This window comes from Rattus norvegicus, chromosome 6, assembly GCF_021556685.1.
Source record: "Rattus norvegicus strain SHRSP/BbbUtx chromosome 6, alternate assembly SHRSP_T2T, whole genome shotgun sequence".
Classification (NCBI taxonomy): Eukaryota; Metazoa; Chordata; class Mammalia; order Rodentia; family Muridae; genus Rattus; species Rattus norvegicus.
In genome coordinates, this window is record NC_141539.1 from 81346696 (window position 1) to 81366691 (window position 19996).

General features: G+C 40.3%; 1 protein-coding gene across 5 annotated transcripts in view; it reads left to right on the forward strand.

The window, feature by feature from the left end:
* Positions 1-19996, forward strand: part of Mipol1 (mirror-image polydactyly 1) — a 335792-nt gene that overhangs the window by 241580 nt on the left and 74216 nt on the right. For all 5 annotated transcript variants that reach the window (NM_001399384.2, XM_087551904.1, XM_087551903.1 and 2 more), the window contains 1 exon segment: positions 916-1010. In NM_001399384.2, coding sequence (NP_001386313.1) covers positions 916-1010 — 95 coding nt within the window.

The window sequence follows — 19996 nt, forward strand, 5'->3', positions numbered from 1 at the left end:
TGACCCAGTGTAGAGGAAAGCTAGGGCACTGAGGTGGGAGTGAGTGGGCAGGGGAGCACCGTCATAGAAGCAGGGGGAAGGGGAGGGGATAGGGGGTTTGTGGAGGGGAAACTCAGAAGGGGGATAGGATTTGAAATGTAAATAAATAAAATAACCAATAAAGAAAAGTTTATACCACAAAAAACTGATAAATCTATAATAAATGGTAAAAGTTTCTTTTTCTCATATATCACACAATGTATATATGCATGAAAATGCCATAGTTCTCATTAATATCTATAACAATTATACTTTATAAGTTAAACTGGATTTAAAATTTTGTAGACTTAATTGCCTATTCTTTTAGCAAAGTGTCTCTAACAAAGAAAGTTTCTGTCACTGCACTTGTAGGAGGAAGTTTTCCCTTGCAGAAAAGGAGTTGACAGGGTTAACTTCTATCTGTAAGAATCAGGTCACAGTTTTGTGTATCAAAGATGGCTTGACAACATGCTTAAAATTTCCTGAGTTTTACTGTTAATAAAGTTAAAAGAAAATCTAGCGCGAGCAGGCAGCGGCGCCACATTAAAGTGTGTGTGAAATGCGCGCTGGGCTTATCTCCACTCCGGATGCCTCTCTGAACCTATGTTCTACATTCTGAATCATGTGTATAAAGTTAAACATTGCAGAAAGGCATAACCTGATAGCGCAGATAAAATGAAGTTGAAGTTCAGTAACTAGCAAAGTTAGCCTACTTACGACATGTGTGTCTTCAGTATTCCTGTTTCCAATGTAATCGGACTACTTTGTGGGAAATTGAGTCTGCGAAAAATCTGGCTAGAATTTTAAACTACCAAAAAGGTTTAACTAGCAGTCATACTCCATCCTGTATTTTAACATACCAAAATTAATACCCAGTTTTAAAACAATTACTTGCAGGCAAAATTATTATCAATGCAGCAAGCCAGAGAAACTGCAATTGAACAGTACAAAAGGCTGGAAGAAGAAATCCAGACATTACGAGTTTACTACAGGTAAAACACTTTATACTTCAAGTAAATATTTTTTTGAGAAACTCCTGTACCTGATATTGTAATTGGGAGTGAAGAATTTGTCAATGAAATTAAGCTCTAAGGATTTAAAGGATTTTTATAATTTATAAATTACCTAAAATATTTTTAACTCTTTGTTTCTATGTTTAGTAAAATTTACGTTTACACCATTAAAATTTACATCCATTTATATAACCAGTTGTCTAAGTGATACCTGGTCAGTTGAAATATTTGCTCATCTAAATGCCACATCTAAAATTATGTGGTATGTGGTGTATGTGTGTGTGTGTGTCTGTGTGTGTATATATATATATATATGTGTGTGTGTGTGTGTGTGTGTGTGTATGTATAAATATGTTATATATCATATATTATCAGCTTTCACTTTTTTCAGATTTCACCTTTTATAATATGCTATGAGAAAAAATGTCACCAAAGATACTTAACAAAATTATTTCATTTTCATTCTAGGACTAGTTATAGAAATAAATCTCGTAGTTAAAATTAACATTTTATATTAAAAGGAAAATATCAGAATGCATACTATACAATAAGAATCAATAATTGTTTTATGATACTTTTGTTTCAGGTTTCTGAGTAGTGTATGAGAGATGTATTTTAGATTATATGTAAAATATGGGAACTTGGTGGACTATGGTAAAAGAAATAGTTTAATATACTATGTCCTGTATGATTCTTGAATACTTAGTCTACAACTGACTACCTTAAGTGTGAAGTGTGAAAATCCATTGAGACTATTGGATTAATCTTTCACTGTATTTTTCTCAAACTAACATAGTCAAATGCCTAAAATGCAATTAAATCAAAACAAAATGTAAGTCATGTGCAATAGTGCAAGTACTGTGTCATGATATATGTGTGTGCTTCGTTATTAACACATTAAGTAGCAGCAAGCCTAGCAGTGCATGTATTAATAACTACAATCTTTTTAGAGGTGCTTATGAATGCTGTTCAGGAGGTAATTGCAAGTGCTATGGAATAAAAATGCCAGTCATTGCTGTCAGCACCGACGGCTCAAACACTGCTTTTGTTACCTGTATTCAGGATTGTAGGAAACACTGCACCTCCATGAGAGTTCTTGAAAAAGAAATTCTAATACTTTCCTAGCAAAAAACCAAGAAACCCTGACTTCAGATATACAGGACATCTGCAGTGGTTGTTTATTTCTATGGATTGAATTATGTTCCTCCCTGCAAAACCAGGCTGAACTTCCATAACTTTTTAATGTGACTTTATTTGAAGTAGGGTCATTACAGAGGGAAAAAGTGAAAATGAGGTCTTTCAGGTGAGCTTTGATTCAGCATGACAGGTGTTTTATAAGAAAGAAGTTTGTACAGAATCAGAGACACCAAAGAGACTCCTCATGAAGACATATGGGCAGAGGACAGCCATGTAGACTGCCCTCAGAATGCCAGCACTGAGTTTGTCTGGGAAAGACAACAGCACAGAGAGTGTAGCCCACTGACACCTGATTTCAGACTTCTTGTGTCCCTAATTGTTTTTTAAACCATCCAGAGTGTAGTACTTCATTATAGACTTGTAGAAAACTGCCACACATAAAATGCCACATGTTTGCCTGCACAATTGTAGTCAGGGTCTATAGGTTGGTGTGCAGGTAGGCAGACCCCAATGGCAATGGAGGATATCTTGCTGTCCCACTTTCTGTGGTTTGAATTGCACAGTGAATATTGCAGTATTTGTTTGGTTTTCATTCTACTCTTAATTATAACCAGCATTAGAATCATTTGATTTATTCACTAATAAATACAGATTTAGCTTCTATTACCCATCTCCAGCAACTCACAACTGAGATGGGGGACATATGGAATGTGTAACCATCGGAGGGTGGACTGGGAGGGGAATAAAATCTGGAGTGTGAATAAATAAATAAATAAATAAATAAATAAATAAATAAATAAATAAATAATCACCTTAGAACTGCCTAAATCTGAGTTGCATAGCCTAAGTCTAAATAAAGAGTTAACAAATGCTGCTGTGAAGATACACTTTCCACGCCTACCGTTTCTACATTTTGCAGTTAGTCACACACTGGTCTTACAGAAATAACTCTGAAAGTCACTGGAACTGCCTTCTGTTAGACATCCTTCGCCGTCGGGATACGCAAGTTATAACTTCTCCTAGATTTCATCTTACCCCACTCAGAATAGCCGAAATCAGTAAAACAGATGACAGCCCATGGTGGTGAGGATGTGAAGAAAGCTAACACTTAATGATGGCTGTTGATGGTGAAACCTGGTACAGTCACTATGGAGAGACCACTGAGGAGGCTTCCCCAAAAGCTGGAAACCGATCTACCCCAGGTTGTACCTCTCGCGCGTTTAGGCATATACCCAAAAGACTGCATTTTGCTGCAGGGGTTCTTGCTCATCCCTGCTCATCCCTGCTCTATTCCTGATAGCTAGAAATAGGGGAAAGCCCAGATGTTGGCCAGCTATGAATAGATATTGGATGTGGCATATTGACACAATGGAATAACATTAACTTTTTAAGGAAAATGAAAATCACAGATCATTGGATGGAGCTAGAAGTAATCATTGAAATAAGTAACCCAGACACAGACAAAATGTTGCATGTTTTCAATAATATGTTGATATTAGCTTTTAATTTAGATATGTGTGTTTCCTTTAAAATATCCACATAGTCTAGGTAGTTCATAAGGGACCAGAAACAGGAAGGCTCTTTCATGGAAAGAGACATAGAATATAAATTAACAGATAAAGGAGAGACTAGATTAGGGAGATTAAATGAAGGGGCTGGTGAAAGGGCAGGTGTCTTAGAGTATTGCTGTGGAGACACCATGACCAAGGCAACTCTTGGAAAAGCAAGTATTTACCTGGTATCTAACTTAACAGTTTGAGAGGGTGAGTCTGTTATCACCACTGCAGGGAGCAGAGCAGCAGGCAGGCATGGTGCTGGAGCAGTAGCTCAGAGCTTTACATCTTGATCCACGGGCAGCAAGCAGAGACCACTGGGCCTGAAATCTCTCTTGAAATCTCAGAGCCGACCCTGAATCATACACCTACTCCAACAAGGCTCCACCATCTTCTTTGTTTCTCCTTTTATTGAAAATAGGTTTTTTTTCTTACATAATATATTGATTACAGTCCCCTACCCCTTTACTCCTCCCAGTTCCTCCACATCTCATTTCCCATCTGGATCCATTCCCTTTCAGTCCCTCATTAGAAAGCAAACAAGCTTCTAAGGCATAGTAATACAATATGATATGATATAATATGGTAAGATAAGATAAAATAGAAATTAATATATTAGAATTAGACAAAACAAGCGAACAGAAGGAAAAGAGCACAAGAGAAGTCACAAGATACAGAAACCTACTCATTCAAACACTTGGAAAAAACAACCTCTGAACTGGAAGACATAAAGCACGCACCGTGGACCTGGTCCGACCCGTGCAGGTCCTGCACGGGCTCCCTCTGGTCTGTGTGCTCATGTGGGCTCCCTCTGGTCTGTGTGCTCATGTGAGTTTTGGTCATGTTGTTTCCTGGTGTCCACCGTCTCCTATGGCTCTTACATGCTTTCTGCCTCCGCTTTCTTTTGGTCCCTTGAGCTCTGAGGGGATGGAGTTGATGGAGACATCCCCTTTAGAGCTGATTGTCCCCAGGTCTCTCACTCTCTGCATGTGATCTGGCCGTAGGTCTCCTTATTTTCTCCCATCTGCTACTGGGCAGGGCACTTTCTATGAATATAACAGAATGTCCTCAGGATCATTTCAACACAGTTTTTTTTAGACCAGTATTGTTTGGTTTTACCATAGGTCCCTGGGCTGTCTAGTCCCTGATTCTTAGCCACCCAAGTAGTGTCAGGTATGAGTACCATCTTGTGGAGTGATCTTTAAGTCAAATCAGATCTGATTGGTCACTCCCACAAATTTTGAGTCACCATTGCCCTAGTAAATCTTTCAGGCAGGATACCATTATAGGCCCAAGGGTTTGTTGCTGGCTTGGTCTTTGCATTTCTCCCTGGGTAGGATGCAGAGTACCTTCCTATGCCAAAGAAGCTAGAATGTAGGAGTGAAGGCTCTACGTAGACACCAGTCGTATGGGTGTTCTCTTCAGCAATAGGGCCTTGATGTGAGTTTGTGGAGAGTAAACTACAGTCTTGGCAGCTAATCCTTCTAATCCGCTTCAGAGTTCACCAACCAGGAACTAAGCGTGCAAATATACGAGTAAGGCGGCCATTCCCATTCAAATCAGCATTGCAGGAGAACAGAGGAAATATATAGGGGTCTAACTAACAATAAAGGCCTTTCTGAAAAGGCATATGAAAATTTAGTACTCTAAAAGTATCCTAACATGAAACTAATTTAAATTATAAGGGAAAAGATATGCCCCAACTAGATGCTTTGCCTACCAAGTAAAACCTGCAGAATCAGGAATGTAAATCTTGTTGAACCATTGGCCAATGCCTCTAAATATTACAGGCTGTTGCCAAGGCTACTGGTTGCCCACTTCAACTTGACATCTAGGCTCTATTGGTAAAGACACCCCTTAGTAATGTCATTAACCATGGAGAAATCACACTGGTGCTCAATTAAAAACGTCAACCCCAAGAAAGTATAAGCCATAGTGTTGAGAGTTACTGTACATACTACCAGAGTAGACAGACAGTCGTCAGGCTCGCCTAGCTAGGAAATCTTCCTCCTCCACCGTGACGTGCCGCAACATACTGGTGCACTCATGCTGCAGGTGTTACAAGCTCAGTCACCCACGGTTCTGTTAGATTAAAGGCCCACTAGGTGAAATGGAACTCACTCTGACACTCTTAATGAGGCAAAGTACCTGAGACTGTAGGCATAAATTCTGGCCGTGGGGGGCACCTATTCTGCTAAAAGAGCATAGAAGTAACAGGATTCCTAATGCCATGCTGCCACACCAGTAGAGCAGTGTATCACTTCAACCCTACCCGAGAAGCTTCTTCTTGCAGTTGAGGGAAATAAACACAGAGACCACAACTAGACATAATGCACGAAGCTACCAGAGACAAGAAACACTCAACACTAAATTAAATGTCTCCACCAAACTCCTTTCCTCAAAGCTCAGAGATCAATTTGAAGATGAGGCAGACCAATTGTAAGGTAGTGGATGGTGCCTAGGAAACAGCATTTTCTTTACTTTTTTATGTATTTATTCATTTTGTATGTTAGTACACTGGAGCTGCAGACACACCAGAAGAGGGCACCAGATCCCATTACAGATGGTTGTGAGCCACCATGTGCTTGCTGGGAATTGAACTCAGGACCTCGGGAAGAGCAGTCAGTGCTTTTAACTGCTAAGCCATCTCTCCAGCCCCTGAAACAGCATTTTCAATACACAGTAATGCTGATGTTCATACGAATCACAGAAATTATAGTAGCATGTGCAGGAGCCGCACAAATTCAAGCCAGACATAATCCCACTCAGAAAAGAGGAAGTCGCACAAAGTAAATAACCGAGAATCTATTTACAATTGATACCTCCTGGGAAGGGAAGCACATCTGACCCTCAGTTATCTCTGACTTCATTCGTTAATATTTCCAAGCTTGGCTCAGTCCAGCCACACTTGGCTATTACCACAGGCATTTCTTTCTTTTGTTCTTTCTTCCCTTTTTTTAAATTGCTCATTCCTTTTACTGAATGCCTCTTTGTTTTTGTTTTTGTTTTTTTATTTTTTTTTACTTTTTATTAATCATTCCAGTTGTTTACATCTCAAATGATAACCCTCTTCCCAGTTACCCCTCTAAAATGCCCCATCCCACATCTGCCCTCTTCCTCCTTCCTTTTGTCTCTATGAGAGTGCTCCCCTCACCCACCCACCCTACCTCACCATTCCAGCATCTCCCTACACTGGAGCAACAAGCCTCCACAGGACCAAGGGCCCCCCTCCCATTGATGTCAGACAAGGCCATCCTCTGCTACATATGTATCTGGAGTCTTCCTGTACACTCCTTGGTTGGTAGTCTAGTCACTGGGACTACTGGGTGGTCCAGACAGTCAACATTGTTCTTCCTAAGGAGTTGCAAGGACAGAGCAGGAGCAAGAAGGCAAGAGTAAGAGAGAGCAGATGGGGTGAGCAGCCCTTTTGTAGTGAGTCAGGCACACCTGCCTTGCCAGGTGACTGTGGGGCAAGGCTTAGACAAAATGTTAACAGATGTGTATGCATACAGGATGGATTCCTAGGTCGGGTGGTCCCTGGATGGCCTTCTTCAGTCTCTGCTCTGTTTTTGTTGTTGTTATTGTTGTTTGTTTTGTTTTGTTTTGTTTTGTTTGTCCCTGTCTTTCCTTTGGACAAGAACATTTCTGGGTTAAAAACTTTGAGTGGGTGGGTGGCCCCATCCCTTGACTACTAGAGGTAGTCTCTATAGGTTCTGTCTCCTCTTTGCTGCACAATCCTGCTAAAGTAATACCTGTTGGGTCCTGGGAGCCTCTCTCTTCTGTGGTGTCTGCGACCCTCCAGTGGCTATCCCCAATTTCTCATCCCCTACTGCTACATATTTTTATTCAATTTCCTGACCCTCTGTACCTCTCTCCTGTCCTCCCTGGTACTTGATACTGTCCCCCCTTATTTCCTCCCTCTGCTATCCCTCCCTGGTCCCCCTCCCTCCACAAGAAGGTCACCCTTCTGCAATCATCCTGTTCCCCCATCAATGCAGGACCGAAGCACCCACACCCTGGTCTTCCTTCCTCCTAAGCTCCCTGTGGTCTGTTGGTTGTATCATGCATTGTGAGCTTCTAGGCGAATATCCACTTCTCAGTGAGCACATACCATGTGCATTCTTTTGTGTCTATCACAGACATTTCTAAGCATGATTTCTCTGCAATTCACCCAGAAGGCCACTGCAGTCTGTTCTTTTGTTCAAGTATCCCTGACCACACTATCAAGAATAACCTGTCCCCTCATTATATCCATCTCTTAACTATTGCACTTTTCTTTTTTTCATAATCGTGATACTAGACTCTATTTTCTTTGTTCGTTGTTCTCTAGAGTAAGTTCTTCAAGAAGAAAGCTTTCTATTTGTTTGTTGTAATATCCTGTAATAGATCAATAATTGGTAAATATTTGATGTTCAACATAGTTTTTAGGGAGGGAGATAAATATGTATACGCTGAAGAATCTACTTTCCAATTTTTACACTGATTTACAGTTCATATTAATAATGTGATGAATGTTGAGCTTCACCTTTATGTGCCAGAATGACTTTACAAGCAAGAATCTGTATCACAAAGGAGTTTATAGATAAGTTAGAAACTATTGAGGTCCTTGACTTCAGTCCAATAGTTAGGTGTAAGGATCTACTTCTGTCTCAGTCAGCTGCTGATAGGGTCTCTCAGGACAGCTATGCTAGGCTTCTGTCTGTAAGCACATCATAGCGTAGTAGTGTAAGGCCTTGGTGTCCACCCCATGAGATGGATCCCAAGTTGGGCCAGTCATTAGACTGGCTTTCCTTCAGGCTGTTGGCTTTTGTCCCTGCAGTTCTTTTAGACAGAAACGATTCTGGGTCGGGAATTTCGTCCCTCCACTTGAGGCCTTGTCTATCTACTCGAGGTGGACTCTTCAAGTTCCCTTTTCCCAGCGTTGAGCATCTTGGCTAAGGTCTCCCCCAGTGAGTCCTGAGAGTCTCTCACCTCCTGGGTCTCTGGTACTTTCTAAAGAGTCCCCCACCTCCCGCTCCCTAAGGCTGCTTATTTCCATTGATTCTCTTGGCCCTTTGGGCTTCTTTCCTGTCCCTACCCCCAATATCTGATCCCATTCCCCCTTTTCCCCCCTCTCCCCTCTTCCACTCACGTCCCTCCCTCCCTCCCTCTGCCTCCTCTAAGTGAGACTGAAGCCTCCTCACTTGGGCATTTCTGCTTCTTACACTTATGATCTGTGGGTTGCATCCTAAGTATTCTGTACTTTTTTGGCTAATATCTACTTATTAGTGAGTACATACCATGCATGTCCTTTTGGGTCTGAGTTACCTCACTCAGGATATTTTCTAGTTCCATCCATTTGCCTGCAAAATTCATGATGCCCTCATTTTTTAATAGCTAAATAGTATTCCATTGTGTAAATGAACCACATTTTCTGTGTCCATTCTTTGGTTGAGGGACATCTGGGTTCTTTCCAGCTTCTGGCTATCACAGATAAGGCTGCTATGAACAGAGTAGAGCATGTATCCTTGTGGTATGGTGGGGCAACTTTTGGGTATATGCCCAAGAGTGGTGTAGCTGGGTCTTTAGGTAGAACTATTTCCACTTTTTTGAAGAACCTCCAGATTGATTCCCAGAGTGGTTGTACAAGTTTACAATCTTACCAGCAATGGAGGAGTTTTCCTTTCTCCACATCCTTGCCAGCATGTGCTGTCACCTGAGTTTTTGATTCTGATTGGTGTGAAGTAGAATCTCAGGGTCATTTTGATTTGCATTTCTCTGATAACTAAGGACATTTCTTCTCAACCATTTGAGATTCTTCTGTTGTGAATTCTCTGTTTAGCTCTGTACTCTGTTTTTAAATTGGATTATTTGGGTTTGGGGAGGTTAGCTTCTTGAGTTCTTTATATATTTTGGATATTAATAGCTAATAATTGGAATTGTTTTTTTTTATTTTTTTATTAACTTGAGTATTTCTTATATACATTTCAAGTGTTATTCCCTTTCCCGGTTTCCAGGCAAACATCCCCCTCCCCCCTCCCCTTCCTTATGGGTGTTCCCCTCCCAACCCTCCCTCCATTGCCGCCCTCCCCCCATAGACTAGTTCACTGGGGGTTCAGTCTTAGCAGGACCCAGGGCTTCCCCTTCCACTGGTGCTCTTACTAGGATATTCATTGCTACCTATGGGGTCAGAGTCCAGGGTCAGTCCATGTATAGTCTTTAGGTAGTGGCTTAGTCCCTGGAAGCTCTGGTTGCTTGGCATTGTTGTACTTTTGGGGTCTCGAGCCCCTTCAAGCTCTTCCAGTTCTTTCTCTGATTCTTTCAATAGGGGACCTATTCTCAGTTCAGTGGTTTGCTGCTGGCATTCACCTCTGTATTTGCTGTATTCTGGCTGTGTCTCTCAGGAGCGATCTACATCCGGCTCCTGTCGGTCTGCACTTCTTTGCTTCATCCATCTTGTCTAATTGGGTGGCTGTATATGTATGGGCCACATGTGGGGCAGGCTCTGAATGGGTGTTCCTTCAGTCTCTGTTTTAATCTTTGCCTCTCCCTTCCCTGCCAAGGGTATTCTTTTTCCTCATTTAAAGAAGGAGTGAAGCATTCACATTTTGATCATCCGTCTTGAGTTTCCTTTGTTCTAGGGATCTAGGGTAATTCAAGCATTTGGGCTAATAGCCACTTATCAGTGAGTGCATACCATGTATGTCTTTCTGTGATTGGGTTAGCTCACTCAGGATGATATTTTCCAGTTCCAACCATTTGCCTACGAATTTCATAAACTCGTTGTTTTTGATAGCTGAGTAATATTCCATTGTGTAGATGTACCACATTTTCTGTATCCATTCCTCTGTTGAAGGGCATCTGGGTTCTTTCCAGCTTCTGGCTATTATAAATAAGGCTGCGATGAACATAGTGGAGCACGTGTCTCTATTATATGTTGAGGCATCTTTTGGGTATATGCCCAAGAGAGGTATAGCTGGATCCTCAGGCAGTTCAATGTCCAATTTTCTGAGGAACCTCCAGACTGATTTCCAGAATGGTTTTACCAGTCTGCAACCCCACCAACAATGGAGGAGTGTTCCTCTTTCTCCACATCCTCGCCAGCATCTGCTGTCACCTGAGTTTTTGATCTTAGCCATTCTCACTGGTGTGAGGTGAAATCTCAGGGTTGTTTTGATTTGCATTTCCCTTATGACTAAAGATGTTGAACATTTCTTTAGGTGTTTCTCAGCCATTTGGCATTCCTCAGCTGTGAATTCTTTGTTTAGCTCTGAACCCCATTTTTTAATAAGGTTATTTGTTTCCCTGCGGTCTAACTTCTTGAGTTCTTTGTATATTTTGGATATAAGGCCTCTATCTGTTGTAGGATTGGTAAAGATCTTTTCCCAATCTGTTGGTTGCCGTTTTGTCCTAACCACAGTGTCCTTTGCCTTACAGAAGCTTTGCAGTTTTATGAGATCCCATTTGTCGATTCTTGATCTTAGAGCATAAGCCATTGGTGTTTTGTTCAGGAAATTTTTTCCAGTGCCCATGTGTTCCAGATGCTTCCCTAGTTTTTCTTCTATTAGTTTGAGTGTGTCTGGTTTGATGTGGAGGTCCTTGATCCACTTGGACTTAAGCTTTGTACAGGGTGATAAGCATGGATCGATCTGCATTCTTCTACATGTTGCCCTCCAGTTGAACCAGCACCATTTGCTGAAAATGCTATCTTTTTTCCATTGGATGGTTTTGGCTCCTTTGTCAAAAATCAAGTGACCATAGGTGTGTGGGTTCATTTCTGTGTCTTCAATTCTATTCCATTGGTCTCTCTGTCTGTCTCTGTACCAATACCATGCAGTTTTTATCACTATTGCTCTGTAATACTGCTTGAGTTCAGGGATAGTGATTCCCCCTGAAGTCCTTTTATTGTTGAGGATAGCTTTAGCTATCCTGGGTTTTTTGTTATTCCAGATGAATTTGCAAATTGTTCTGTCTAACTCTTTGAAGAATTGGATTGGTATTTTGATGGGGATTGCATTGAATCTGTAGATTGCTTTTGGTAAAATGGCCATTTTTACTATATTAATCCTGCCAATCCATGAGCATGGGAGATCTTTCCATCTTCTGAGGTCTTCTTCAATTTCTTTCCTCAGTGTCTTGAAGTTCTTATTGTACAGATCTTTTACTTGCTTGGTTAAAGTCACACCGAGGTACTTTATATTATTTGGGTCTATTATGAAGGGTGTCGTTTCCCTAATTTCTTTCTCGGCTTGTTTCTCTTTTGTATAGAGGAAGGCAACTGATTTATTTGAGTTAATTTTATACCCAGCCACTTTGCTGAAGTTGTTTATCAGCTTTAGTAGTTCTCTGGTGGAACTTTTGGGATCACTTAAATATACTATCATGTCATCTGCAAATAGTGATATTTTAACCTCTTCTTTTCCGATCTGTATCCCCTTGATCTCCTTTTGTTGTCTGATTGCTCTGGCTAGAACTTCAAGAACTATATTGAATAAGTAGGGAGAGAGTGGGCAGCCTTGTCTAGTCCCTGATTTTAGTGGGATTGCTTCAAGTTTCTCTCCATTTAGTTTACTGTTGGCAACTGGTTTGCTGTATATGGCTTTTACTATGTTTAGGTATGGGCCTTGAATTCCTATTCTTTCCAGGACTTTTATCATGAAGGGGTGTTGAATTTTGTCAAATGCTTTCTCAGCGTCTAATGAAATGATTATGTGGTTTTGTTCTTTCAGTTTGTTTATATAATGGATCACGTTGATGGTTTTCCGTATATTAAACCATCCCTGCATGCCTGGGATGAAGCCTACTTGATCATGGTGGATGATTGTTTTGATGTGCTCTTGAATTCGGTTTGCCAGAATTTTATTGAGTATTTTTGCGTCGATATTCATAAGGGAAATTGGTCTGAAGTTCTCTTTCTTTGTTGGGTCTTTGTGTGGTTTAGGTATAAGAGTAATTGTGGCTTCGTAGAAGGAATTCGGTAGGGCTCCATCTGTTTCAATTTTGTGGAATAGTTTGGATAATATTGGTATGAGGTCTTCTATGAAGGTTTGATAGAATTCTGCACTAAACCTGTCTGGACCTGGGCTCTTTTTGGTTGGGAGACCTTTAATGACTGCTTCTATTTCCTTAGGAGTTATGGGGTTGTTTAACTGGTTTATCTGTTCCTGATTTAACTTCGATACCTGGTATCTGTCTAGGAAATTGTCCATTTCCTGAAGATTTTCAAATTTTGTTGAATATAGGTTTTTATAGTAAGATCTGATGATTTTTTGAATTTCCTCTGAATCTGTAGTTATGTCTCCCTTTTCATTTCTGATTTTGTTAATTTGGACGCACTCTCTGTGTCCTCTCGTTAGTCTGGCTAAGGGTTTATCTATCTTGTTGATTTTCTCAAAGAACCAACTTTTGGTTCTGTTGATTCTTTCTATGGTCCTTTTTGTTTCTACTTGCTTGATTTCAGCTCTGAGTTTGATTATTTCCTGCCTTCTACTCCTCCTGGGTGTATTTGCTTCTTTTTGTTCTAGAGCTTTTAGGTGTGCTGTCAAGCTGCTGACATATGCTCTTTCCTGTTTCTTTCTGCAGACACTCAGCGCTATGAGTTTTCCTCTTAGCACAGCTTTCATTGTGTCCCATAAGTTTGAGTATGTTGTATCTTCATTTTCATTAAATTCTAAAAAGTTTTTAATTTCTTTCTTTATTTCTTCCTTGACCAGGTTATCATTGAGTAGAGCATTGTTCAATTTCCACGTACATGTGGGCATTCTTCCCTTATTGTTATTGAAGACCAGTTTTAGCCCGTGGTGGTCCGATAGCACGCATGGGATTATTTCTATCTTTCTGTACCTGTTGAGGCCCGTTTTTTGACCAATTATATGGTCAATTTTGGAGAAAGTACCATGAGGAGCTGAGAAGAAGGTATATCCTTTTGCTTTAGGATAGAATGTTCTATAAATATCCGTTAAGTCCATTTGGCTCATGACTTCTCTTAGTCTGTCGACATCACTGTTTAATTTCTGTTTCCATGATCTGTCCATTGATGAGAGTGGGGTGTTGAAATCTCCCACTATTATTGTGTGAGGTGCAATGTGTGTTTTGAGCTTTAGTAAGGTTTCTTTTACGTATGTAGGTGCCCTTGTATTTGGGGCATAGATATTTAGGATTGAGAGTTCATCTTGGTGGATTTTTCCTTTGATGAATATGAAGTGTCCTTCCTTATCTTTTTTGATGACTTTTAGTTGAAAATTGATTTTATTTGATATTAGAATGGCTACTCCAGCTTGCTTCTTCTGACCATTTGCTTGGAAAGTTGTTTTCCAACCTTTCACTCTGAGGTAGTGTCTGTCTTTGTCTCTGAGGTGTGTTTCCTGTAGGCAGCAGAATGCAGGGTCCTCGTTGCGTATTCAGTTTGTTAATCTATGTCTTTTTATTGGGGAGTTGAGGCCATTGATATTGAGAGATATTAAGGAATAGTGATTATTGTTTCCCTTTATATTCATATTTGGATGTGAGGTTATGTTTGTGTGCTTTCATTCTCTTTGTTTTGTTGCCAAGACGATTAGTTTCTTGCTTCTTCTAGGGTATAGCTTGCCTCCTTATGTTGGGCTTTACCATTTATTATCCTTTGTAGTGCTGGATTTGTGGAAAGATATTGTGTAAATTTGGTTTTGTCATGGAATATCTTGGTTTCTCCATCAATGTTAATTGAGAGTTTTGCTGGATACAGTAACCTGGGCTGGCATTTGTGTTCTCTTAGGGTCTGTATGACATCAGTCCAGGATCTTCTGGCCTTCATAGTTTCTGGCGAGAAGTCTGGTGTGATTCTGATAGGTCTCCCTTTATATGTTACTTGACCTTTTTCCCTTACTGCTTTTAATATTCTTTCTTTATTTTGTGCGTTTGGTGTTTTGACAATTATGTGACGGGAGGTGTTTCTTTTCTGGTCCAATCTATTTGGAGTTCTGTAGGCTTCTTGTATGTCTATGGGTATCTCTTTTTTTAGGTTAGGGAAGTTTTCTTCTATGATTTTGTTGAAGATATTTACTGGTCCTTTGAGCTGGGAGTCTTCACTCTCTTCTATACCTATTATCCTTAGGTTTGATCTTCTCATTGAGTCCTGGATTTCCTGTATGTTTTGAACCAGTAGCTTTTTCCGCTTTACATTATCTTTGACAGTTGAGTCAATGATTTCTATGGAATCTTCTGCTCCTGAGATTCTCTCTTCCATCTCTTGTATTCTGTTGGTGAAGCTTGTATCTACAGCTCCTTGTCTCTTCTTTTGGTTTTCTATATCCAGGGTTGTTTCCATGTGTTCTTTCTTGATTGCTTCTATTTCCATTTTTAATTCCTTCAACTGTTTGATTGTGTTTTCCTGGAATTCTTTCAGGGATTTTTGTGTCTCCTCTCTATGGGCTTCTACTTGTTTATTTATGTTTTCCTGAAATTCTTTCAGGGATTTTTGCGATTCTTTCAGGCATTTTTGCGATTCCTCTCTGTAGGCTTCTACTTGTTCTCTAAGGGAGTTCTTCATGTCTTTCTTGAAGTCCTCCAGAATCATGATCAAATATGATTTTGAAACTAGATCTTGCTTTTCTGGTGTGTTTGGATATTCCGTGTTTGCTTTGGTGGGAGAATTGGGCTCCGATGATGCCATGTAGTCTTGGTTTCTGTTGCTTGTGTTCCTGCGCTTGCCTCTCGCCATCAGATTATCTCTAGTGTTACTTTGTTCTGCTATTTCTGACAGTGGCTAGACTGTCCTATAAGCCTGTGTGTCAGGAGTGCTGTAGACCTGTTTTCCTCTCTTTCAGTCAGTTATGGCGACAGAGTGTTCTGCTTTCGGGCGTGTAGTTTTTCCTCTCTACAGGTCTTCAGCTGTTCCTGTGGGCCTGTGTCTTGAGTTCACCAGGCAGCTTTCTTGCAGCAGAAAATTTGGTCTTACCTGTGGTCCTGAGGCTCAAGTTCGCTCGTGGGGTGCTGCCCACGGGCTCTCTGCAGAGGCAGCAACCAGGAAGACCTGTGCCGCCCCTTCCGGGAGCTTCAGTGCACCAGGGTTCCAGATGGTCTTTGGCTTTTTCCTCTGGCGTCCTAGATGTGTGTGCAGGGAGCAGTCTCTTCTGGTTTCCCAGGCTTGTCTGCCTCTCTGAAGGTTTAGCTCTCCCTCCCACGGGATTTGGGTGCAGAGAACTAATAATTGGAATTGTTAAAGAACATTTTCACCATTAATTTCCAAAGCAGTGACTTGCAATGGTAGCACACAGTACAAGATATAATAAACTGACATCCTTAAGCTACCCTTGATGTATATAAACTTCTAATATCACTGCTATCACAAAGAGCTAAGTCAATATTGACTAAAGATGTGGATGGTAGTCTAGCAAGACTTTTAAGATCAGGCAGGACTGGCAGGACTGGCAGGACCAGCGGACATCCTGGACTTGCCTCGTTGTTTTGTCATGGTGCTCTTCTCCATGGATGTCGTCCAGAAGGATACATGTTTACCTGCAGTCAGACTTTTAAATGTGTAAATGTTCTCGGTTCAGTTACATGTGAAATAATGTTCTCTTTGTATCTTAAAGTATACTTGTTCTATAGTGTTAACAATGGCATTAACAGAAGTTCATTAGTTAAAATGAATTTAATTTTTTTCATAATTACAAACAAAATCAGATCATGTTAAGCCAGATAACGTTATTGTGCTTCCCTTAAAATCCCATACCTAGGGGGATTGGGGATTTAGCTCAGTGGTAGAGTGCTTACCTAGCAAGTGCAAGGCCGTGGTTTCAGTCCCCAGCAACGAAAAAAGAGTTTAAAAAAAAATTCCATACCTCGGATAGGAGATAATTTCCGCTTACTACCATGTTTTTAAGGTTTGGATGGACATTATATTCTCCTTCTATGTTCACAAGGACTCATGTCTATTAGTACTCCTTTAATAAGTACCAGTCATTTCTTCAAAGGCTTTTAAAGCCTGCTTGTTCTGACTGAAACCACAAATACACAACATTCAATTGGCTATAAAACAGGAAGTTCAAATGTATAAGCATTTATAATTTTAACTGAATAATGTTTTAGTTCACAAAAGGTCTAGGTGTTCTGTCAAGTTTGGCTAACTATTTTGAACAAAAAATTTCCTAAACATCAATTGTATGAGGCAAAGTAAAAACTGATGTGTTCTAGGACACCGCCCCCTGAACACCTTAGACTCTGACATCAAGATGATGTCACAGCCTGCTTCCTAAAGCTGATGTTTGCTCAGCATTTTATTGGTACATACTTTGTTTTTCATTCATTCTTTTCCTGTGGTATAATGTTCTAATTCAAAATGAACACTACAGTAAGACAGATGGTGTGTGTTCTTTCTAGAAAATGACCTTTGACAAGTAATTAACCTCTCAAAGCCTCAATTTCCTGACATGTTAAATAGGAATTCTAGTTAGACTGCCTCATTGTCAAGATTAATCAAGTGAAAGGACACATCTGTAACTTACTCTGCAGTAAGTAGACCCAGAGAGCTGAGCCATCATCATCCTCACAGCAAGCTTAGATTGCTGGGGGGGGGGGTTGTTTTGTTTTGTTTTATTTTTTCATTTTTAATTTTTCTTTTCCTTTATTGGATATTTTCTTTTTTACATTTCAAATGTTATCCCCTTTCTGGGTTTCTACTCAGGAAACCTCCTATTCCATCCCCCTCCCCTGCCTCCATGAGGGTGCTCCACCCCCTCCCACCCACTCCCTCCTTCCCCTTCACTGGGCATCACACCGTCCCAGGACCACGGGGCCTTTCCTCCACTTGTCCCTGACAAGGCCGTAGTCTGCTACGTATGCAGCGGGAGCCATGGGCCCTCCGCTCTTCGCATTGGAGGTTTGTGCTGGACAAGTGTGTCTGCTTTGTTCTGTTTAGCTTTTTAGTGTTTTTGAGTCTGAATGCAATGGAACTAGAGAACAGAATCACTGAAGTTTTCTTTGAGAACAGATTTTTACTGGAATTTGTTTGTTTTTCTCCTTGTAAGGCACTTTAAGACTCTTCAGTCTGGAGAGAGAGCTCACTGCTGAAATACTGTTGTACAAGAGCCACAGAACGCATGTGAAAGAGCAGGATGCTCTGCTGTGCATCTGTACCCAGCACAGGGTGGGGGAGGGGCCAGGACCTGCTGGCCACCCATTCTGGCCAAAACAGAGTTCAGATTCAGTGAGGCATCCTATCTCAAAAGTAAAACTGCAGAATCTCACACACACACACACACACACACACACACACACACACACACACACACACACACATTTATTCATGGATTGGAAAGGTACCAGAATATCACAGCAGTAGAAGAAAACATAGCATGAAGAAAATAATCGAAAACAGTTTTTAAATGTCATAATGAAATTGGATAGCTTGCATGCTATTTAAAATAAATAAATTAGGTCATCAGAATGAGAAGTTTTTAAACCAAAAAGATAAAATTTGACCAAAATGGTGTCTTGAACTCTGCTTTAGCCTGTTGTGATTCACAGTTTATTCTCATGAGACCTTTATTTTTTTTTTTTATGCAGGGATAATTTAATGCTCAGACATCTGTGGAAAAATATCAAGTTAGCAACGTTTATCCTTTTCAATTTAGCAAAAAACTCTCATGGATTGCACCACTAATGTTTCCAGTTCTCACTACCTTGTATCTTAGAGTTTGGTGCAAGAGTTCCCTGTGGTTATCTCGTCTGAATCTTAGTGCACATGGAAAACAGAATCACAATGAGACGATCAGGTGTGTCTTAGATTTCCTGTTCTGGCTCTGCTTGATGTGTTTATTGCACAAGACGTATGGCTAAGCCCATACTGACGATGGGTTAAACCGTTAAAAGAACATGAGCTGCTTTGGAGTTTAGCCATCTTTGTCTGTGTTCAAGTCGACTGTACAAACTATAACCGCAGTCTGTGTCTGCATTTGTAAATAGAATACCCTGAATATTCTTCTGAGAACCTTTAATCTCTAGCCTTCTATCATGTGTCAGGCTACAGAAAGGAATAATAATACTGAGCCTGACAGTAATTTTATCTATGCACTCATAATACTTCAGTTTTATTAGTAGGTTATAATATTACTTTGTTGTTTTATTAGTGTTGTCCCACAATTACCAACATAACAGTAATCATATTAAGAAGTAATCATTAACCAAATAGCCCATCAGTTCTGAAGGATTTATTAAGACCTGAGGACTCTGGGAGCCTGTGGACAATAGAGTGTCACAAGGCAAGATGCAATCACTATTCTCAAAGAAGTGGGAATTGTGCAAAAAGAAAATCTGTATTCAAAGTCAGCAAATAATACCACATACCATTAAAAGAACTTATTGGATGCTCTCAAGTGACAACAGAGGAGAGAGTATTCATGCTGGAATAAAGAGTTTTACGGAGAGATGATTGAATAGGAACCTAAGAGAGGACACTGTGTTCTGGAAGCAGGGTTCAAGCAGGAGTGAAGAGGTTAATGGGCATATCAGATCACATTATGGAATTGGGATGAATTTATAGAAAGTTTAATTTAACATGAACTTAATTTGCAAGCTTGTACTTCCTCGAGTGGTGCATTAGGACATGGATGGATTGCTTATATCTTTAACCATATAAATTATGCCAAAAATTTTCTGTAATTTCAAAGTGTTAATGGGATTTAAAACATAAATAAAAATTTGAACACCTTTTTGGAGAATTTCTAGATGTACAGTTCAAACACACAGTGCTTGCCTACGGTGTACAGAGCTCTGGCTTTCATTCTCAGCTCGACAACAACAAAATGAGTGTACCCTACAGCAGGCAGAATGAAGTTCACACGCACTCATTACGTCCCCAGGAACTGTCACCATACAAACAGTCCCATTCCATCCCCACTTTCACACATAGACCTTCTCTCTCGAATTATGTTAAAGAGAGTCCATATATTATATAATGCCATTTTATAATTGTGGAAAATTTCTAGTACTTGAAGTTTCCCATAGTTAAGTCATCTTGGTATATCCTCATGATATAGCTAAGAGTGAGTTTTCCAGTTATCTTCTTTAATCCTCCTTTTTAATATAGAAAAAGGACTTGATAGACTGTGCTTTAAAAAAATAACAGTCAGAAGATGAGGCTTAAATGTGACCTTCTAAACCTGGGTGGGGAGAAACATCTATGAAAAACTAGTTACCATCACACTTGATGAGGAGAGCCTTGGGTGTTTTCCTATTACAGTCGCACACAAGACAAGGATTTCCTCAGTTGCTACGTATATAGTAGAGGTCACAGCCAGGACATATGAGGAACAAAAA